Genomic DNA, 23,389 nt, shown 5'->3' on the forward strand with positions numbered 1-23,389 from the left:
AGAGAAATGGAAATAAATTTCTATTTCAGGACTTTGGTAGCGTGGTGAGAGTATATCTTAATAGGACTTCAAAGAAAGTTTTGCACTTACAGTTAATTTGTCTATCGGGTGTCTGGAATTGCAATCATATTTGGAGTCTTTCGTGCATAATCAAGGTTATTCGTGATTGCCTACTCTCTTATTACAGGTAGGTAAAAAGAGCCATTTGCCTCGGCTGCTGAAGATGAAATAAAAATATAATCACAAGAATAAGATTTGATATGACTCTGCTTCCTTGAGCATCAAAAACTTACTAAAAAAAACCCCAAAACAGGGCGAGTCAGGCGATTGACTTTTAATTTGGCTTAGTGCTTAAACTCAGCTAAACCTATTTCTTTTATTATTATTGCAACTGGGTCCAGCGGCTGAAATGGCACCATGCTTCTCACCACGTCAGGGTCAGGCTCTGCTGCCACACACGTGCCCGCAAGTTGTACTGAACTCGGGTCTTCTGGTTTTGCTGGGATGCCTGCCTGCAGGAGAGCTGCCTGCACAGCAACCGAACAGCTCCCAACCCCCCTGTCCCTGCTTATCTTGTAATCCTTACCAGCTGGACACCGATGCAAATAATTTGTATAGCTAGCATATAATCGTGTCATCACCTGCACTGGAACCACCCGGTGTGAGACTGTCAGACGATGCAATTCTTCTTTAAACTTGTCTTAATTTCCAGTCTAACGCTAGGCGTGTTCACCTTCACTCCTCCTGTCAGTGTTCATACACAGAAGCTCTCCCCTCCTGTCGGTCTCATCCAGTTTTGCAGAGAAGTTATTAATGCTGATGAACACCAGGGTGTCTGTGGAGCTGCTCTCCGTGAATAGTACTTGTGGTGTTGCATTGCCATAAGTACAGCTCTCGGTGGGAAAGTTAGCGAGATGAGGAGGCACCACGCTAGGATGTTCTTGGGTAGGACTGGGGCAAACTGGAGAGGAAAATGCTGCTGCATAATGTCACCTTCTGGTACCAAAACAAAATGCTGGTCAGAGAAGTCTTATCCTGCAGTTGGAAGCTAATGGGCAAAACCCACCTAAACACAAAATAAAAAATGCAATAATTTCCATTTTCCCAGCAATTACTTATGAGTAATAAGTTTCAGCACAGTGATGTCTGACTATTTAGCTGATGTTTAGCAAGCAAAACTTGATGGAAATGCAAATGTATCACTGTTTATTATATTCAATAAATAGAATGGTTCTGGGACAGAAGTTTTTAGAAGGGCAGGACATGGCAAGTCCATAACTGTTGAGATATGCTCAAGATATAATGTGACTTGTGAAGTCAATGAAAAATGATAGTCATTGTTAAAGGTTTAAAGGCAGGACCAAGTGTGCCTGGACCGTCCCTAGCAGACGTGTGTCTGAGTCATCCCTGGCTTTTCCAGCCTGCTCCAGTATTTCTCCTGCCTCACAGTTTAAGGGTCTTTCCTAGGGTCTAAGTCAGATGTTCCCTGCAATTTCCAGCAGTTTCTTTGTTTTCCCCATAGCTTGGGAACACAGCCGATCCATTCTCCTGGAATGGCCCTGCATGTATCAGGAGACTATTGTTGTTCCCTCTTCCTTCTCTTTTTAAGCCAAACAAACTCAGTTCTTTCAGGCTTTGTTTTTTGAAAATACCTTTTTGGGGGGCATATTTTACAAAAAATTTAAAGCAACTAGTACGTAAGCCAGGACCCCAGCTGAGAGTGAAACCATTCCTTTTGGTGTGGCAGCAGGAAGGTTGTAGGTACCCTATTCTGGAAAGAAATTTCCCTGTTTTGCAGTATTGGTGCCGTGCCTTGGATTTATTAACCAGCTGATGATACTCCTGTTGCGTGCCTAGTGCTGTTCAGAAGGACTTTGGCTGTGCCTGAGGCTGCTCCCAGCGACGGCAGGCAGGCAGCCCCGTGTTGCTTGCTGGCCCTGCCGTTGGGAGGGTTACGGCTGGGTGAGAAGTGAATGTGGATGTTGTCCCGGCAGCTCCAGCTGAGGAAGAGGAGATCGAATGTAAATATATGAAAGGCCACCATGAACCAAAGTCCACCTAGGTGAGTCTCTGTCTCCAGCAGCTGCCGACAGCAAATGTTTTGAGTGTGGAAAACAGGATCAGTGCTTCTCCTTCTCAGCAATGAGCCGGGTGTGAGTTCTTGCCTTCTGGACTATGGTGTTTAAAATCCCCTGAAGGATCTCTCCTCCATGACTTTACCTAGCTGTCTTTTCCTTTCCTCTAAACCGAATTTGAAGACAAGCAGGACAAAGCACATGGTACAGCAGTGTGCAGAGCCGCAGCTGCAGTGATGCAGGGGGAGCAGGTTACACCTCTTCTCTCCAGAGTTTGCTCTCTCAGAGCCTGCTCCTCTCTCAGGAGTGACTTAGGGAGGAACTGGGGAGGTTTGGGGCATTTCTGCACCCATCCCCAGGGCCCAAACTGAGCCCTTTTGGAGGAAGGCGGCTGAACTCGCTCGCTGCCTGGTGCCGGTGGCTCACCATTTCGGGAGGCTCCATGGAGGGTAACCGCAGTGACTCAGCTCTCCGTCAGACATCCTGCATGCTACCGCTTCTGGGGCCAACAGGGGAGCAAACGAGCAAATCCTAAAGACCAGTGTGAAAATTCACCTTGGAAAAGGGACAAGAGGGTTTGGGAGGAAGGAGACTTCTTGTTTCTTGCTCTGCTCAATCCATCCTGGCAAACACCAGGGTGTTTGAGAGGCTGAAGAAGACCCTGATTCAAGGCAATACCATCCAGCCTAACAGGGGGTCAGATGCACTCGGTGGACTGAAGTCCTTCTCGGGAGAGCTGGTGCAATGCAGGATGGTGATAGCAGGGTCCAGAGTATTAAAAATCAAGGGATGAGCTGGCTGAGCAAACAAACCTGAAGCAGTACTTGCTCCAACACACTGCTGCTCAGACCCTGCCGTGCTCCGGTGCTGCTGCTCGGGGTCCCCTCCATGTCTGCCAGTACAGCTGTGCTCGCCCTTCACCTCTTCCGTGCTTTCCCGCACAATTTTCACATTATTCCTTGCCCCTGCGCGTAAGGAGGACGTACATGCCCAGCTGGAGGTTGGCACTGACTCAGGCCGGGAGCCAGGATTGCTCCTCCTGGGGTGCTGGTTCTCCCCATGCGTGCTGCTTCAGCCAGCCCCAAAGTCACCTCCAGAAGAGGGAAGGAGATGGGTGGCAGTAAAATGGGTATATCAGCTTGTCTGCTGAGGCGGTAGATCTCCTCTGCTCTCAGCAATAATTCTCACATCCCAAATGGGCTTTGCTTGTCCCACATCACTTCTGGCTGTCTCTTACTCTCCTACCCCAAAAAAGTCCTCATTTACCTTGTTTGCCTCTGCTGGCTCCACGCTGTCTGCATGAATGCCTCTATAGGGCAGCTAGAGGCCCTGATAAACCCAACGCAGTCCCCTTCCTTCATGCCACAGTAGTGAAATAAACCCTTTTCTTCCATCCACAGCCTGGCTGGCCAGTGCTCAGCTTCTAATGGCATCCATGGAGCCCAGGATCTGTGCCCCTGGCACACCACGAAAGCCTGTAGCAGGGAGGCTTGGCTTCTTCTAGGGTTTGGGGACTCCTCCATCGCACCCTCGTGCATCCTTCCTGCCGGTCCAGCGCTCCTGCCGTGCTCCCAGTGCCGCTGTGGCAGAGCCATGCCTGCAACGTGTGAGCCGCTCACAGGAGTGCTGCTCTTCTCCTCAGTGCCCATCAATATTTGACGGCACGAACATTTAAAACTGCAGAGGGGAAGCGCACTCAGCCCCCCGGACGGTTTGTACGTGACACCGCCCTTCTCCTGTGACACAAAGAGCTCAGACCCCGGGGCCAAGGGCAGCACTGGAAATTTGGTCCTTGGATGCAGTGCCTGCACACTCGGTACAGCCAGCCCCTCCCGGCCACTGGCGGACCATGACCTCAGCTGCTTTGGGGAGCAGATTCACATGGAAAAGTAGATTGGCTTTAACTCTTAGGCTTCTTTTTTGTCCTGGTTAGCAGAAGACTAATAACTTTTTCTGTAGCTAAAAAGCTCTACATTTTTCCTCTCTGCCCCCCAGATGGCAAGCTATGTGTATGGCCTGACAGGCTCTATTCTGACATCCCCAGGAATATTTGGGAAGTGTAAGAGGGACCACAGCAAATGGCCTGGAGTGACTTACAGTAGATGTTTCAGTGGAAACTGGGAAGGGAGCAACGAGCAAAATCTCCGCAGCACTTAATGTGGCTGAGATGCATTTCTATCGCTCTGGGTCTCACAGGATTGTGTGTGGTTGTGACTTTTTCCGGCAGCAGCAGCAATAACGATCCCCTATGACAGTCCAGCGCCTGCCTTTTGGCATTACTCCGTGCATTTATTTCTGCAAGCGGGGGCTCCTGCCCAAATGCTGCCTTCATCCAAATGCTCAGTGAGGGGGGGCTCTGCTGGACGAGAGCGGCCAGAGAGGTCAGGCGGCTCATCATGTCCCCGCAGTAGCTGGGGCAGAGAAGCAGGGTGAGTGCAAGGCCCAGGCACCCACCACACTGCGGGGAGGCTGCACCCGGCAGCCTGGGCTGAGCCCCAGGGGGGTTTCGAGGGTGGGCAGCTGGCTCTGGCACTCGGAGGATGAGCTAGTGCGTGGGGACGTGGGCTTTTCAGGTGTGAAATGGGAACCAGGTTGTCTCAAAGGCTTGTGAGACTTTACTGAGCTGCCAAAGCAGAGTGCCAGCTGGGAATTAGCAGCAGGTCCTCCTCTGCCTCCCCGGGAAGGACTCCCACCTGGTTTCAAGTTCAGTTGGAAACAATTCCCAGTCTCCAGCGAAGTACATCAGCCCGTCTGCCTGGCCCATACACATCTGCTTAGCAGATAGGACCTTATCTGCCCACCTCATGGAGCGAGCAGAGCTGCCAGCCAGCTGGTCTTTTAGTGCACCTTAACCAGAGCAGAGAAAAGGTGACGCTCGCTGCTCGGTGACTTTGGCAGGAGAGGCGCTCAGCTCTTCTTCCCTGACCCCACAGCACGAAGCATGGGCTTGCTTTGCCCTCGCATTGCTTACCACCAGGTGTAAAAGCTCTGTGTTTATCTCAGCCCTGTTAGTGCCACTCTTGCAGAGCTGCTGCACAGCCTTTCCCCCTATTAATAGACCCACAATTCACAGGGAGAAAATATCGTTTAATACAGTGGTGATATTTAAACCAGGGGAGGTATCAGTATTTTTTTTTTTAACTTGTTTTTAGGCGTTCAGTTCCTTTGCTCCAGCCTCCACTCCACATCTGTGACTGCAGCCTTCTCCATCCAGCTGAGAGGGAAATTATGTGTGCAAGAGGAGTCAGGGCTCCCTTCCCGGCACACCGCTCACATCGCTAGGACTCCCGCGCCTGCCGCACGCTCAGCCACATGCTCGAGGATGCTGCACCTGAAAGTCCAGTTTCTGGATGACTCGCAGAAGATCTTTGTAGTTGATGTAAGTGGGTATCATATTCTTATTGGGCTTTTTGTGCTAATTATTGAAGTCATTGCTGCTCTGAAGGATTGCATGGTCTCTGATGATAGCTTCTGGTTTTTCAGCTTTTAAAAAGAAACAAACAAAAAAACAAAGCAAAAAAACCTCAAATCCAAAACAAGAGGTTGTAGCACTGATTGATTGTTAAGTGTCTTTCAGCACCAACACGTTCCCACTCTCCCCTCTTATTGGCATTATTTATAAAGAAGGAGGAATGGCTTTTACTTAACTGGTGTCATCTTTTGGAAATCAGCTAATATGAAGTGATGTTCTTGACAAGTGTCGGGTTCTTTTCTCATTTGTCTGGCTGCCAGTATAAGCATTCAACAAGGAAGAAAAATCTAGGACCAGAATAAAAATAGGATATTTAACCAAATTACGCCTGGTGAGAAACATCTGCATCCATCTCTTCCTGGGCATTCAGCCGAAAAAGAAAACCAGGTGGTTTTGAGAATAGCTGAGAAAAAAAACTCACCATATCTTATTTTCTGCATGACAGTGTCCAACAACACACTGTCATTAACAACTCACATTTAATAAATGCTAGTTCTGAATATTGACTGCTGAAATAGATTTTAAATGCTAAGTATTAATATTTATGGTGTTAGAGATATATATATGTATATAGATAACTGAAACTAGATGTAAATTATATCTTTGTTAGAAACACATCTTTTTACAAGTCTGACTGAGCATTTACTGTTGGTTAGGATGTGATAATCCCAGTAGCTAATTGAATTAGATAATTCAAGTAGATCTGTTCTAGCACTTACCTGCATCTCCTCTGGGACCACAGTGTTTCATATAAATTGGTTTTTTTCCAGTCCTGTTACGTTACTCAGACAGTCCTGTCCTCTGGTTTTATAGCATAGCCTGAGATGCTCAGTCTCAGACGTACTGCTCGGTTTCTTTGCAATAGCTGTTTTGCACAGAAGAGGACTGTAAAGCAATTCCATCACTTGGCACAGTATGGAATTTGTTCGATTTAGTTTAATTAATGTATCCTCGACCTAGAGTCAGCTTAAAAATGAGACTAGTCATTTAAAACTGCCTTTTTTCCGTATTGATTAGATCAGGGCATAGTCAGAGACAATTTGAAAGATGCTGCTGGTACAATATTGCTGCATTTTTTTTCCATCTCTGCTTTCTTATTTGCCCAAAACACTTACAGCACTATAGCTGTGCACGACATGTTATTGCAGCAAATAGCTTCCATTAGAGGAACTCCTGGTCATTTCCTTTTTTAGCATGAAACGGTATTGGAAACCCCTTTTAGGCATTTCATGCATTTGATGCTGTATGGGTACGATAAATGAGTAGTTGAATTAGTGACTTCTCCATTATAAAAGGACCGCTTTGGGCTAAGTTTTGAGCAGATATTTCAAGCAACTCTTCCTAAACCCCTCCCGACTTTGGAAAGCTCTTTTGAATGTGCGGTACTTCAGTATAATGGGAGGGAAAAGGACAAAAGAGAGAAAACACGGCAGGCCTGATTCCCCCTCTGCCTCACGCTGAGCATATGCATCTATACCTGCCTCACGTGGGTATCACAGCTGCCGGCACGTGCAGCGAGGTCTCATTTCCAGCCCGGCTTTGTATGGGAATGAGTTCCTCTCCCGGTGCTGGCTGCTGGCCTGGGAAGGCTTCTGCCTCCATCCCCATCCTCGCCGACAGCCAGGACCTGGCACCCTCCCCGTGGCCACTGAGCTCCCAGGATTTCCTTTGGCTGGGTGCTGGAGATGGTTCCCAGGATGGCACCGACAAGCCAGGTCTGAGCCCCCAGGGTGGGGGAAGGCAGGGGCCTGGCACATCTCCGAATGTCCCCTGTTGTGCCCTCCCTGCTGAACACCCCAGGGTTGAGCCATGGCGCGGATGGGATCTTGCTGGGATGCTGCCAGCCATGCCAGCGAGCCCTGTGCCTTGCACTGGGAGGGCACTGGGATCCCCTGCCCCAATGCCCGGGTGCAGGGACAGTCACAGGTCAGCCTTTAATGGGTTTCTTGCACTGAGAGGAGATATTGCAAAGCTGCCTCCTTCCTTCCACCCCTGGATACCTAGAGCCGTGACCTGGCATGTGCTCTCACCGATAAAGTCACTCTTCTCTCTGGAAAGGGTTTAAACAAAGCAGCCCCGAGCCTGGGCAGCCTCAGGAGCCCTCCCAGAGCAGCACAGAAAGGACGAACCACTTTGCAGTCTGGGCAGACAAAGCCTGGGCATCTCTGCTAGCGGAATTTGCTACAGGGCAAGATTCAGCAGGAAGGAAAAAAAGAAAGAAAAGGCAAACCAAACAAGCCCAGAAAAACTAATCGCTGGGGCTGAGTGAAGGACAAAGTCTCCTGTGGACTCGTGTCCCTTATGATGAGCGAAGGTGGGAATTCACTGACAGGAGGTGTGCAGAGCCGGCTGCACACGAGCTGGTCCAGTGAGGGCACAGGGAGTGTCAGGGCTGGTGGCTTTTGGTGCATGGCATTACATGCCAGCTACAGCCATGCAGAAGACACCAGTGCGCCTGGCATGGGAGGCATCTCCCGAGGTGGTGGAGAAAGATCACATCATATCCCACGAGCTGTCGCTCCCCCCTAAACCACAGACCTGGGTGCAGCAGCCTGTGCTATGGGGAACGCTGCAGAAAGTGACTTTGCCGTTGGACCGCACGTGCTGCCAGAGTGTCCTTTGGGGACGAGTGTGCGTGTCCCCATGTGTTGCATACGTTGCTGTCTGCCTCTGGATGTGCCTCTTGCTTTCGTACCCTGCTTACAGTCCCAGCTGCTTTCAGCAAGGAGAAGAGGGGCAAGCACAGCCTCTCCTTTCCACCGTCTTCTACACAGGGGTCTCTGCCTGTGGGCCCTAACCTGGCCCTGCAACGCCATCAAAGGCACATTTAGGGTCGGACATGGGGCAGCCAGCCCCACACGTCACACTCCTGCCTTGCACTGCTCTCCTCCAGCACACAGCACCCGCTGCTCTCACCTGATGCAGTGCAGGGCTGATGCTGCCCAAGCACGACCATATCCCAGCACTTGCGGCAGCACGGGTTGGGGCCTCGGTACCCCACAAACCCAGGATGAGAGACCTGCAAGCAGCGCTCTGCAAGAGTAAAGCCTCTGCTTTTAAACCATCCCCTGCATCACAAGGCTGCATCTCCCCTGTGAGCAGGTTTTCCTGGGGACGGGGCCGCCCATCTCCTGCGGTGCCTGCCCTGGGCAGTGCTGGGCTTGGAGGAGAGTGGGTCGCTCCCACCAGACATGTGGTGGGTAATAACCTGGTAAGAAATGCTTGTCTTTCCTGGCTGCCTGACAAAGGCCAAGGCCTTTCATGCTAGAAAATTCTAGCTTGGAAATAAACATTTATAATTGTTTTAATTACCCTTGTGATCTAGTAATTTCGAGGAGAACCAGGAGTGCTGCAGAGCGAATGCTGTTATTACGCTATCACTTTTCAGCAGCCTTTCAGCACGGAGCCAGCAATTTCATCCCAGGAGAAGCTGTGAAAGGTGGTTATTAGCGTGCATCACTGCCAGCAGCCGGGGTCCCTCCCGTCCCTGCCGGGAGCAGCCGCTGGCACGGGGAGCTGCAGCCTGCCTTCACCTCCATCACCGAAAAGCCGTAATTTAGCAGCTGTCTAACCCGCCCTCTCTGCTCCGGCTTGCTTTTGCACTAACCCATGCTCATTTTTGGCCTGCTTTTCACAAGCTGATAAAGGAGTAGCAGGGTTTTTGCTGGGGTGAGTCACTGCCAGTTTCATTTCTAGTGCTTTCTGGAGCATTTTCCAAAGTCAGGGGCCTCCCGGGTTGTTCCCCAGCCGTGTCACACAGCACTGCAACAAGTCAAGCAAAACACCTTCCAAAGTGTTTCTGTTTACTGGGAATAACTACAGCCTGGCCTCCCTTATCAGCATGTAGTGCCGCTTAATTAATATTGCTAAAGTGCATGGATGACCCAGAGCCTAAGGCGCAGGATCTCTGCAGGGTCCTGTTGCTGTTAATTACCATTAACCATAATAGTAGCTTGTCCCGGGCAATCTGGTCACTGGCTGTCGGGGCACACGGGCTCGCTGCACAAGTTTGAGGTGTGGTCCCATTTGCTCTTAATCGAGCACGTTTGCCACGGCCATCCCTGGGTCAGGTAAATGCTTGTCCCGGGGATCGCTCATTCGTTTGCCAGGGATAGAGCTGCCCGGACAGTGGGGGTTGCAAAAGGTGAGCCAAAAGCAAGATTTCTTTGCTTTCCCTTTCCTTTCCTTTCTGGTTTACATTCCTTAATAAAGGAGAGAAGTGATGAGAAGGAATCTGATTTCCAAGAGCAGAGGTGAGAGGCACACAGTGTGCAGTCGTCCTGTCCCACATGCCAAAACCAGCAGCATTTACTGAGTAAGGTTTTGGAAATCAGGAATCAGGAAAATCCCACAGCTCCTCTCGAGGTGAAGGCAGGGAGATAAAACTTCTCCCCATCTCACTGAAATCCCATCACCGCTGCAGTCAGCATTGCCTAACCCGCTGCTTCTGTGGTGTGTTTGTTTGCTAGCAAAAATCCTGTGGAAAAGGGCTCTTCAACCTCACCTGCAGCCACCTCAACCTTGCGGAGAAGGAATACTTCGGGCTGGAGTTTCGCAGCCAGGCTGGGAACCATGTGAGTGTGGGTCACGGCGCGGGGCCCCGGTGCTGCACCATGCCGCACCCTTGCTGCAACTGCCCGCACAGCTGGGGGCTTGCTAACACCTCCCTGAAATACCAGAAGGAAACTTTCAACAGAAAGGTTTGCCACGATGCCAAAAAACCCTTGAAAATGGGAGTTACAAGAGGAGCCACAAGCTGGTTGGCAAAGCCTCGGTGATAGCCACAGCCCATGGGGTTTATCTGTAGCCATCCACGTGGGGCTGCCCAGCAGGGCGGCTTGCCGCAGCAGCTGAGCTGGCCAACAATTTTGTGTTGCGTTCTAGCATGATGATGCTGCTTTTATTCCCCGTCTCTTGTGCTGTTTATTCACCCGGTTCTTCATTGCCCTATTTCAGGTCTGGTTGGAACCACTAAAACCCATAACAAAGCAAGTCAAAAGTAAGTATTTCAAGAATAAAATTCTTCTAAATCACTGCCAGTGACAGACTAGCATAGGCATATTTGTGCAGTGTTATTGGTTGGGGATGGGGCCTCTGGTTTCCAGCATTTACCTGAGCTCATTTTATAGCATGAGGCTGGGCAGGATTGTTTGCAAAGACACCACAGTCCGTATAAAATCCTGTAGAAATACTGCTGCCTTTGCAATCTGGTATCTACACCATTTTAGGCTTGAGCTGTTAATAACCTGACAGCTTGGCGGAGGAGCAGGGGCGGCTGCGTGCGTGTGTGTGTGCGCGCATTGCTGTGCTGGCAGAGCGGCAGGCATCGCTCCCTGCATGCCCTCCTTTCCCCTTGGCAGCTCTTAGCAGCCCAGACGCCTGTGCGGCGCGAGCCCTGCGTGAGGCAGAGTTAGCCGTGTGCCTCGCAGGCTCGGCTGCTCCTCTCTGTCCCCCAGCCCCCTCGTGCCGCTGCATGGTGATGCTGCGGAGCCTGACCTGAATTCGGGCTCAGCATTCCCTGCCATGGCCACGACCAGTGCTAACAGAGTGCGCCTTTCAGCCTATGCCTGTTGCCACCCCGGCAATGAACCAAACGATATTTTCCCCAAATACACGATGACTAGGAGGCGGTCGAGAGCATGACCCCAGTATTTGCCACAGGGAGGCTGCAGTACAGTGTTTGCATGAATTTCCTTGTAAGGGGAAAGCCTGACAAAAAGCCTCCCCTTTCTGGATGCACCAGAAGTGGGATTATTTCACACACCAATTTCTTTTTTCATGTCCCTTCAGGCCTGCTCTTGCAGGACCCTGGCCCTCCAGGAGCCCCTGAGCTGTCCCATGGTGTCCTGGGACAGTCGGTGCCTACAAAATTGCCTCCCTCCCTCCATGCTCTTTGCCTTGGGCTTGGCCACTTGCTCTCACTCATCCCACGAAAAAGCTTTGGCCGAACAGTCTCCTATGGAGCTGTTGCATTCCAAATGCTTGGAGGGCTGGCTTTAATGTACAGCCCTGCTGATGGCAATTAGACTTAGGGCCCTGGCCACGCTCCAGACAAGCACTCATGGCACGGGCTCCACGGAAACCCCCCTCCTGGCTGGGGTCTTTGCAATTTAAAGAAATGCTGGGGCATTTTTTCCTTTAGTATTATTTAGGCACCCAACTCCCTGTTTGCTTCCATCAGTAATGCTGGGTGTCTGGGCAGGCTGGTCGTGGGGTCAGGCTGGAATCCCTGTTGCTCAGGGCTTCCAGCCCTGGTTTGTAAGGGCCCAGAGTAATTTACTCTGTAAGGAGATAGCATGTGTGAAGAGAGTTGTAAATGTTCTCAATAGAAAAGTAAAAGAAAACTTATGAAGATGTTGTGTTTTAAGATCCTAAGGAGGTTCTTTTCAAATTTATGGTGAAATTTTTCCCAGTGGACCCCGGCCATCTGAGAGAAGAGCTGACCAGGTACAGTACTTGTTCTATTACTTTCTTATCGCACAGCCCTATATTTTTGCAATTGCGAAGCATGCGTTTAATTCTTTATCTTCATCTACCCGAACCTGTTAGCAGTGGTTATTCTAAGTATTGAAAGAGCTCTGTACTTTACAAAACAAAACCAAGAGAGTATCTATCTTTTCTTGATCCTCTGTTTTTAAACAAAATCCACTTGAAGGATCAGCCATCTTAAGAGGCTGCAATTTGTTTACTGCCAAATGCTTTAGCAGTTGGGCACCGAGTCTGACTTTGCTCAGTCTAGCTCCTGCCTCAAGCTGTGTTCTGAAAGGAGAACTTTAATTTTATTTTTAAAAATGACATTGTTAGCTCTTATGTTTTAGAGAAAACATTGCGAACAGGAACTAAGAATAAAATTAAAACAGTGCTTCTGCAGAACATTAGCCCCGAGAGATGCAAATGCTCTTCAAAGCATAAAGGAATGTTAACTCTGGAACCTACTAATGGGCATTTCAATGGCAGGGGCGTACTGGTCATGGTGGTGCCCAGCTGCAGCCTTCTGCAGGAGCTGCGCTCTCCTCCCGTGACCCCACGGACCTGCATCCCTTGGGCTGAAACATGGGCAAGCGCAGGGAGAGGCGCAGGGACAGCCAGCCCCCTGCAGCAGAGCCCTCACAGCTCAGCCCAGCGCCCAGCTCTCTGCTGAACCTGGCCCCTGCCCGGGTCACGCTTCTGTCCCCCTCCACAGGTACCTCTTCACCCTCCAGATCAAGAAGGACCTGGCACTGGGGCAGCTGCCCTGCAGTGACAAGAGCGCGGCGCTGCTCGTCTCCCACCTGCTGCAGTGTAAGGGCAGGCGAGTGCCTGCAGGGACGATGCCCCTTCCCCGGGGACGGGGTGCTCAACGGGGCTTTGGCTGTGTAGCCAGGGATTCCTCCTGCGGTGACCCCTCGCAGCCTAACCCATGCTCTCCCCATGTCCCCCACAGCTGAGCTGGGCGACTTCCACGAGGAGACGGACCAGGAGCACCTGGCGACCCATAGGTACCTGCCCAACCAGGAGTACCTGGACAACAAGATCATGCACTACCACCGGAGACACAGGTAAGGGCTGCTCTGTGCCACAGCCACCCACCCAAAGCACCCGATGGGTGCCTGTCAATGGGGCTGCTCCCATTAGCAGGCAGGGCCGGCAGTGGGGTGGGTGTGATGCCAGCGTGCGCACATCCAAAATGGCACTTTTTCAGCCCATTTCAGCAGCTGCCTTCTCACTCTTGTCGCTTCCTGACACGTTTGTGTCTCCAGCGGGAAGACGCCGGCCGAGTCGGATGTTCAGCTGCTGGACGTGGCCAGGAAGCTGGAGATGTATGGGATTCGCCCGCACCCCGCCAGCGACGGCGAGGGGACGCAGATCAACCTGGCTGTGACACACATGGGGGTGCTGGTCCTGCGGGTAAGCCCAGGGCTCGGGGCAGGCTGCCAGCACCCAGGCGGGGTGGCCTTTCCCCAGGGACACCACCTCCAGTTGGGAGGGACCCTCCTCCCCCCTGCACGCTCCAAACACTCCCAAATCCTACAAGAGGGAACATGCCCCGGCAGACCTCGGGTGTGGAGGTGATGCTCCGGGGCATGGCTGCGGGGTTCAGCCCCACCGCCTCCATCAGCGCTGGCTGTGTGCCGCTGTGCCTGCCCCGGCTCTGTTGGCTTTTGTCATGGCGAGCGCGGCCGTGTAAGCACCGCAGGTTACACGGCTGCGTCACATGTGTTCACTGTATAATCTTCCAGCGAAAATAGCCACCTCACGTCTGTGCAATTACATAATGCTATAATCACGGCGTAGCTGCAGGCTTCCTCGCAGCCGGCGTGAAGCAGTGCTTGCCTCCCACACCGGCTAATTTCAACCTGGGAACATCTTGCCAGAGCAGAAAAAAAAAGTCCTAACTGTGGGTCTGCTGCTCATAATAAGTGCTGCCAGACCCAGTTATTTATTCAGAGCCATAAACACCCCTCACACATGATTAGAGCATCTGTGAGCCCATTAAAATCTGGGCTCTCCCAGAAAGCTGAGAGGGTCGCAGTGCCACAGCATGGAGTAACACAGTTTTACCCGGTCCTGCCGTGGCACCAGTGTTGTGCGGCTGCATCTGAATTGATGTGTAATGATAATGAGGGGTAAGGTACGCTTGCAGCCTGCTTAAGCTGGGTCTAAAGGCATGGGAGTGAGCTGAGCTTTGCTACGCTTCCCAGCAAAGGAGAGGAGCGTCGTACTTCTTTTAGGGGGCTGATTCTGCATTAACTCATGTGACGTTCGAGCTGGGACAGGTGGGACTCCCTGCCTTGACCTCAGTGAAGTTTGTCTTGGGATCCTGGAGAAATAGCTTCAGTAGGCAGAGTTAAGCCCTGAACCTCAATTCCCACTTTTGGGACCAACTGATGGTCAGCACCAAATCCTGGCACCCTTTCCCCAGACCTTGGCGGCAGTGAGAGCCATGTTGGGGTCTTGTGTTAGTGTCCTACAAGCACAGGTCTTGGCCCATCGTACTTCTGCAATCCTCACTTGCCCCATCCTGCTGTAACCGCTGCGTCCATCCTTGCAGGGCAATACAAAGATCAACACGTTCAACTGGTCCAAAATTCGCAAACTGAGTTTCAAGAGGAAGCATTTTCTCATCAAGCTCCACGCAAACATCTCTGTAAGTACCGTGCTGCAGGCAGCTGCCAGGCTCAGGAGCAGGCAGCTGTGGACAGAGGATCAGCCATACAAAAAGTCCCTGATTTTCAATAAAATCCATTTCTGCAGCTCATGGGTGATTCTCCTTCCCCTCCTCCAGCACGGCATGTCCCACTCCCGTGTCCCCAGAGGCTGGAGCTGCCGGCAGCCCGGTGTGGTCCTTTGCGGGGTCAGGAGGGCAAATGGCAGAGCCTGGCCCCACACCTCTGACGCCAGCTCGCTTGTCTCCGGCCGTGCAGGCGCTGTGCAAGGACACGCTGGAGTTCACCATGGCGAGCCGCGACACCTGCAAGGCTTTCTGGAAGACGTGTGTGGAGTACCATGCCTTCTTCAGGCTGTCTGAAGAGCCGAAGTCAAAGCCCAAAGCCCTTCTGTGCAGCAAGGGCTCCAGTTTCCGCTACAGGTAAATTCCCGGGGGAAAACCGAACACACGAGGCCAGGAAGGGCGTGGGGATAGCTCAGAGCCTCCCTTTTGTGTCGGACCTGGCTGGATGCAAGGGGATGATGCCTGACAGCTGCTTTTCCTGGAGAGACCACTGCCTCGGTCCTGCCGCCTCCCCTCGCCTCCCCTGGGATGTGGGGATGCCCAGGGCTGGGGTTGATGGTGCTGCTCACACCTCTCCCCCCTTGCTTTAGCGGGAGGACACAGCGGCAGCTGCTGGAGCATGGGAGGAAGGCAAAGATGAAGAACCTACCCTTCGAGAGGTACCAGGAGGCATGGAGGGGGGCAGTGCCCTGGGTGGGGGGGGAACACCCTACTGGCTATGCACCCACCCATGCTCTTGGCCTTGCAGGAAGCACTACGCGTCCCGCTATGACGAGAGGCAGTGCCGCTCCTCCCCGGACCTCCTGACAGACGTCTCCAAGCAGGTATTTCCCCTCGGCATCAGTGAGAGGTAGTGCCAGGGCTGGGGGAGGTTCTTGGCATCGTGGCCCCAGCTGGCGGAGCTCAGCTGGAGGCCAAGCCAGACTCTCAGCTCTGCAGGCTCACTGCTGGCTCTACTTGCCCTGCTTTGCCCCCCTGCCCAGCCGGGGGTCTGGGCACCCACTCACCCTCTGCCCCTGCTCAGGTGGAGGAGCTGCGCCTGGCCTACGGTGGCCGGGGGTCCTACCATGCCAACGGGGTGCATGCCTCCGAGCCCACGCTGGACAGCCGGCGCCGGAGCTCTGCCGTGGAGCTGACGTTCGCCGCCGAGCTGGAGCGCTCCAAGCCCGAAGCGTCCCCTGCCTTCCTGCCCCACTCCAAAAGCTCATCTGCCTTCCCCCTGCTCTATGCCGAGCTGGAGCTGGAGCGAGCATGGGAGCCTGCCGACCTCTTCAGCGCCAAGAACCCCTTGACCTCCTTTCGGCCCCACCACCAGTTCGCCGGGAACAGTAAAAGCACCTCGGTGGGCAACATGCGGGAGGTGAGTGCCCGGCCGCTGGTGTACACGGATGTGCCGTGCCCCCCACCCATGGCCGCCCCGGCCCCGCAGGTCCTCTTCTACCTGGACAGGCCCCCGCAGCCCCTGTGCCATGCACTGGTGCCCGGCGAGGACACAGCCAGTGGATGCAGCCCTGTGGCTGCAAAACCCCTCAGGCAGAGCCCGAGTGAGACCCGGGCCGGGGAGTTTCATGGCGAGGCTGCGTGCATGGCAGCGGGCACAAGTGTGGCCCCAGCAGGGGAGAAGAGGTTGCTGGTTCGCTCCTTCGATTATGGCCTTCAGGAGCAGCCTCCCAAGCGGTCTTGGAGCCAGTCAGACATGAAAACAATCCGCTTCCCCTACGGCTCCGAGTTCAGGCCCCTGGGGCCCTGCCCCGTACTGAGCAGCCGGAAAGCGGGCGTCTTCCGGCACGTGCCGGCCCAGCAAGGGCTGGCGCTGGGGCCGCGGCGCTCCGCCGAGCGCTACGTGGGCAGCAGCACCGAGTCCAGCGACTCCGACTCCGACCTCCTGGCCGCAGACTACTGCTCCCTGTACGGCCGGGTGCTGCGGTCGCCCATGGCCCGCGTGCGGCTGTCCTCTGGCAGCCTCCAGCTGGATGAAGAAGATGAGGAGGTCTCCTTTGCCACCAGCACTGCTGAAGAGAGGACTTCCAGGGGGGCCTCCAGGTATTTCACCTAGGTGCCTGACACTGGCCGGAGGGAGCAGAGATGGCCGGTACTGACCCGGGGACACAGAAGGGTGACACTCTTGCTTGCAGGGTTGCTTACTGCTTGCGAAACATTGATGGGCTTGTGTTGTGCGAGTGCTCTTAGCTATAGAGGATGTATTAATGGACAACAAGGCAGTGTTCAGAAGAAGTACCCATCCCTTGCACCATGCTTGGAAGCTGGTGTGTCTCTGCCACCACACGTGGGGGTCCTACTCCAGCCAGAGGGGCCAGGACTCTCCTAAAGCCCTGCAAAGACCCTGTGTCCTGCCCAAGCCGGTGGCTGCTGGCCATGCTTGGAGCTCAGCTGCTGGAGTGTTCATGTGGGGAGGGAGAAAAAGAAAAAAACATCTGTTTTTTTCACAGCTGCCGGGAAGCACACTGGTGGGAAGGGCGTTTGAGGCCCATTTGGAGAGGAGCAGGATGGCCAGGGGAGGCTGCTCCTGGAGCTGACCCCCCCGTGGGACACGGCCAATGCCCCAGCACAGAGCCCCTCTCCTCCATCCTGCCTCTCTTCCCTCCATTGCTGCAGGGAGCGCCTGGCCCTCGAGGACAAGGTTGCACGTGTGGGATGCTCCTTGCGATGCTTGGAGCCACAGAGGAAGCAAACTGCTCTGTCTTCTCCCTGGCCAGTTCAGAGCATTATCCTTCCCCAAGAAACATCTGAGCAGTGCTTGTAACTCATTTAGCAGCATCCCACAGTGAGCTCTGGGAAGTGGGTTAATGAATGATACTGTATAGCTCCGGTTTTCTTAAGCCCATTAGCTGTCATTTTCCGGCAGCACCTCCACAGCCCTGCTACCTCAGCGCCCTGCTTAAATCTGGGGGCACAAGGCATGTAAGGGGGTCCTTTGCTCCCCCAAATCAGGCCTCAGTTAAGCAGCATGGGGAAAAAGATCTCAGGAGTGGGTAGGAAAGAAACAGGCAGCTGGTGCTCACCCTTGGCGTTAGAAGTCTGCTGTAACCATGGTGCTTTGAAACTTTCATGTTTTGCTACGAGTGCAATGTTATTTTTACCAGGGCTGCTTCTAGCTATAAAGAAGGAGCAGGAGATGGGACTGCTCACCCATGGGGTGGCAGGAGGGGAATTCCTGATTATCCATTGCTCTCTCGAAGGGAAAAGATATAAAGATACTTCTTGGAAGTATTTTTGTTACAAAAACTTATTATTACCCTAAACCTACATGAAATCTACTCAGAAAACTGGAGAATTATGACACCTCTGTAAGACTTTAGGGGAGGGTCTTGTTACTTTTCTTTAAGAACAACCCTATAAGTATCTGTAGGACGTGACTGTAAGGAGAGGGACAGCCCGGTAAATCCATGGTTGAGAAACCACTGCGACCTGCTAGAATGGATTTCAGAAACAAGGAAGCCGGGACAAAGAAAGAAAATAGGTTAAAATGTAAAAAGAACTGGGCTTACGGGTACTGCTCACCCTGCGTGTTGCTGTCCTTTGTTTTAGAAGCTGGACAATAAAAATCAGTTGTTCACACCAGAGTTTTGGGTTCCTCCTTCTGCCCTGTGAAATCTGCACCCCCAGCCCTGCAGGCACCCCCAGCCCACCTGCCCCTGTGCCTCCCAGCTCCCAGGCAGCCCTCATTGCTCCACGAAGCTGCCAGGCTGGTTTCCCTCTCCTGCAGCTGCTTGCTGGCTCCCTCTGTGCCCTTCACTGTCTCAGTGACTGGGGAGACTCACGGAGACCCCTGAATGTTGCTGAAAACAACCACGTTCTTGGTTGGTTGCCCGAAGAAACGCATTAGATCAACAAGACAGCACACTAAGCTTTGCTTTTGCTCCTGGTTACCCTGGGCTGAAGAAGCTGTGAACTACAGGGACTCCACATGCTGCTCTGGCACATGTTCTATTACAAAAAGGGATAATCTTTCTGGTTACAGAGAGTTGTTTCTTCCCTTTCCCAAAGCTCTGCACCTTGGAAAGAGCAAGAACCACCACTCAATACAGCATTTAAGTATGGCAGTCTATATGCCCTATTGGTAGAGAGGAAAAAAAAACAGCAGTGTTTCAAATACAAACTGCACACGCAGCCCTCAGAGAATGTCCCTTAAAGGGTTATACCTTAAGCACACAGGCAAACCTCTGATCACTGTCAGCTCCTGAAAGCATGTGGAGACACAGGTAAAGGCTGGCCCAGGTCAGCTTTACCTTGAGCATGTCCCAGAACAGACACACAGTCCCACCGAGAGGGATCAATGTACAGCCACACTGCCCGAACCTCCAGGAGCTGCCAGCTCTGGCATTCAGGACTATGCTGGGAAAACAGCATCGAGGAGAAACAAGGACTTGGGAACTATTTTTGGATTTTTCCATTGACTAGAGCGCACTGGTGCACACCATGTGCACTGTGCCTTAGCACATCCTACATGATGGTCAACAATAGCAGAGGAACAAAGCAGCTCCTAAGTGACAGAAATTAATATCTTCAAGCTAAATTCATTATGTAAACTAGCTTTCTTCCGACTGATGAAAATAAAGGAACAGTCCCAGTAAGCAGTGGCTCACATGTCAAGGAACAATTGAAATAACCCTTGAGTAAGCCCTTCCCCATGGTCCCCGCTCAGCCCTATTCACCCAAAAGAGGTAAGAACATCTATTTAAGTAATTGTGTTTCACTAGGGAAGAAAACGAGGATGGAGAGAGGACATGGAATGATTTGGTCTGCTGACAGTGACAGACAGACAGCAGCACCTGGGAGATGTAAACTTTTATAGCCCTTACACAAGCAAGGATTACTAAAGGGGGAGGAGGGACAGTAGCATTAGTGTGTCAAAACATTAAGCTACTCAGCGCACTCAGTCTGAAGTAACTGGGGTTCATATAAAATATATCGCTTACAGATAAAGCTAATCTTGAAATTCAGATGCATGATGTTCAGCAACTTTTTAGGTAGAGGTGTGTATGTTAGGATATAAAAAGAAGCAAAATGTACACAGTATACAAAGAACTTCAGCATGGAGAAGCCCAAGACAGGTTTCAGTGTATTTACCTCATCTCTGTGTTGTTACTTCATTTATTGGAAAAATTTGAAATACGACAAGCCAACATACAAACCACTAAAACTTCGTAAAGAGGAAAATAATTTTATTCCAGTGTTAAGTCATAAAACAGTGTGATAAAAATCAGACCTTTAACAATTGCTAAACTTTGTGCAAACACATTAAGAACCTATGTACTTTCCTATTCAGCTATAGACATTCGACTGAATGCAAGAACAGGTGTTTACGACACTACATGCTTACAGTACAGAAGCGTACTAGAGGAGTCAGAGACCAAGGGTTTTAAGAATGGTTACATTGATAAAGGACTCATCTACCCAAGAACAAATACATTTCTCTATGCTGCGATTCAGACTACTTTGATAAGACTATTTCAATATCAATTCTTCTCAATCTACAGTGGGAAGCCTAGCAAACCAAACAAGCAAGAAGATGGTTCCTGCATGAATATTTTGATATATCTTTCCATTAGCTATCTGCCAGCAACAGAATACTGCTGATTAAGTTACACAGTTCATCAATAACTAACACATGGTGGGGAAAAAGACAACTGTTCTCTGGAAACCAGTAATACAGACATCCATTCTTAAGCGTTAGATTATAGTCTTATGATGCACAGAGACTTTAGGCGCAGAAATGCCATATGCGGTACAACAAAAATAACTTCTCGAATGGACTGTGCTATAAGAGAACGAGGCAGTATTATACACACGTGGATGAGTTTTTCCCCACACTGTCCTATGAGGTAGGTATACATCCCACCCATTTCACAGGAAAAAAAGAGGCACCGTAGTTCAGCAACTTGTTATAGTCATATCACAAATAGGACAGGTTCCAATTTCCCAAATAATTCACTAACTCTCCCTACCCAGAATCGTTTATAGAGTTGCATAGATTAAAGACCCTGTGTCAACAGGGCAGAGCCACCAGTTACAAAATTCGGGAGGAATTCCCATCACCTCTCCCCTTGGTCTCCCACATAAAAAGAACACCTTAAGGGGAGTGACATGGAAGTAAAAACATGTTTTTAATTCTGAGAAATTTGTATGGAGCTCTTTAAAATGAGATCTGGGTCGAGGCTGCTGACGTGAAAGCCGAGGTAACTCTGGCACAGGCCTTTTTGTACCTTCACTCCACAACGCTGAGTTCACAATGAAGTCAGAGTGTTCTGACATCTCTACCGTGTTGTCACTGGCCGTGCACGTTCGCCTGAGCACACAGATCCTGAAGACTCCTCTTTAGGAATGGAATCAAACTGAACCCTGGGGCTGCTCCATTCATTCCCTGTGGCGTAGCAGCTGGTAGGTGTCCTCCGGACAAGAACAGCAAGGGGGGGACCCAAACCTTTTCAAAGCAACCATGCAACTCTGTGCAAGGAACACCTTTCTTGAACTAGAACACAAGTTTGTAAGAGGTATATCCACACCTCTGCACAGCTACTAAAATCCAGAATAAAACGCACAACAGAACAAGCTCATGAAAGTTTACAGAACTTAAATATTTATTTTTAAACCATTTAAAAACCCCCAAAACATTGAAATAAGCTTCATCTATAAACAGATTTACAAGACTAACAACTACAGAAGCTAGAGGAGCACTACAATTTGTTTCTGTGATGCAGTTATTTTGTAAAGCTTCAGATCAACTGTATTTACAACTTTTGCTGCTTTTACATTTATAAAAATATTTATTTAATCCATAACATTATTGTTTTCAAAAACTATTTCCAGACTTTTTTCTCAGATATAAATTCTAATTGAATTTCAGTTATATAGCAGATGAAAGTTTTAAACAGAAACATTTTTTTAAAATTAAAACAAGGAGTTAAAAGTAATTTTTTTTACAGTGTAGGCACCATTGAAAATAATTGTCCTTGGCATATCTAACCACCATCTCTTACAAGTGTCCTTTATATAAAAACGATGTAATGGCAACATTTGACTAAAAACGCAGTATTTACTTGCACACCATTACTTTTTCAATATTTGGCAGATATATTTCAGATTCTTTAAAATGACTTTTGTGCAAAAACAAAATGTGCAGGTCTGAACCATAAAATAAACACACCCAGCCTTTATCAAAAATAAATTTACACCAACAGTTCCACAGCTAAGTACTGAAAAACAATCCCAGTTCAAAACTTCAGCATAATATACATACTGGGTTGAAAAAGGGAAAAAAAACCAGAAGAGAAGATATTATCCATCTAGCAGTACCATAAATATATAACTGAAAGCAACTTTATAGTCTTACCTACTTTTTATGGAAAAAAAAAAAATCACTCCGTACTGCACAGTACTACCTCTTTGTGAAAGAATATCTATAACTCAGTTATTTGCATATTAACTGGTAAATACATATTTAAAATACACTTTCAGAAAATTATAAACAAATTATGTTGATGTACTGTATTTAATGTGTTTAAGAACAAAAATGCGTATAAATATCTTACAGGAGAAACAACACCACCACACAGAACGCTGGTGTTACACTTATACCTGCTTGTGAGGTATGTATCATGCGACGCTCGGCTTCTCTGGCTCCCTTCCACCCAGGCATGTATACTCAGAGGAAAAAAATTAAATTAAGTTAAATTGGACTTCAGGTTTTGTCCATTATTGCCAAAAGCCCCACCCCCTCAACTGTATTGCTCTAAATTTTCCTACCATGATGATATAAGATTGAATTACTACTTCAAAACCTGTTCTAAAAGGTAATACATATACTGTACATCAGGATATACCTGTTGCTACATATCACCTGCAAACTATTGACATATTGCTCTCAAATATATTTAATCATAGAGCTGCCTAAAATACTGTACCAATTTAGAATTATAATAGATACTGTTGCAGGTTTATTTTTCAGGGCACGATAACTATATGCTGGTTGAAGCAGGTGCTACAGCAATACCCTTGCCACTACATTACATGTTTCGAATACGCTTGTGAAAAAGCTAATTTTCTCTGAAGCTTGTTAGTGATTTACAAAAGTTTAACTCAAGAATACAAAAGACCTGTACATCCCCATGTACAGGAACAAAACAGCATCAAAACATACTGTACTTGCACTTTCTATTAACTAAAGTAATGGTTATTTCTAAAAGCAAAACTGCACCTCAACATTTATCAGATTAAACAGGTGAAACTACAATATTAAAAGTTGTTCTTTACAAAATAATTTCCTGAAAATATAAAACCATGTGCACTGCCACAAAATAGTTGAGTAGGTTCTTTCAAATCCTCAATCACCATCAATATGTTGCAAAGATCCAAAAGGCACAAGGAGCTCATGAGCTAAGCACTGCCAAGCTTGAAGTAGTTTTGGTGGGTTTCACTGGGTCCATACGAAACAGCAGTCAATTATGTGAAGTTTCTTAGGATGAGTCATTAACAGAAAATCTGCGGATAAAAAATGCAAGTAAGAATTTTGTTAATTATATAGTTTCAGCTTGGCAAACAGCACATAACTATCTTTGCATCACTAAACTAGTACATGCCTTCATCTTAACAGTTCATAGGAAAAAAACA

General features: G+C 49.8%; 2 protein-coding genes across 2 annotated transcripts in view; one reads left to right on the forward strand and one right to left on the reverse strand.

The window, feature by feature from the left end:
- Positions 1-5,397: 5,397 nt before the first annotated feature.
- Positions 5,398-16,814, forward strand: FRMD7 (FERM domain containing 7). The gene is made up of 12 exons (XM_050901568.1): positions 5,398-5,454; positions 10,017-10,121; positions 10,504-10,546; positions 11,916-11,994; positions 12,731-12,828; positions 12,971-13,085; positions 13,287-13,434; positions 14,579-14,674; positions 14,952-15,115; positions 15,349-15,417; positions 15,507-15,582; positions 15,783-16,814. The coding sequence occupies exons 1-12, from the start codon at positions 5,398-5,400 to the stop codon at positions 16,812-16,814; spliced, it is 2,082 nt and encodes a 693-aa protein (XP_050757525.1).
- Positions 16,815-19,927: 3,113 nt separating this feature from the next.
- Positions 19,928-23,389, reverse strand: part of STK26 (serine/threonine kinase 26) — a 34,209-nt gene continuing 30,747 nt past the window's right edge. Inside the window, exon 11 of the mRNA XM_050901569.1 lies at positions 19,928-23,260. Within this exon, the coding sequence (XP_050757526.1) occupies positions 23,236-23,260 (25 nt within the window). The 3' untranslated portion in view covers positions 19,928-23,235. The remainder of the gene's footprint in view (positions 23,261-23,389) is intronic.

This window comes from Gymnogyps californianus, chromosome 9 (genome assembly GCF_018139145.2).
Source record: "Gymnogyps californianus isolate 813 chromosome 9, ASM1813914v2, whole genome shotgun sequence".
NCBI classification, from domain to species: Eukaryota; Metazoa; Chordata; class Aves; order Accipitriformes; family Cathartidae; genus Gymnogyps; species Gymnogyps californianus.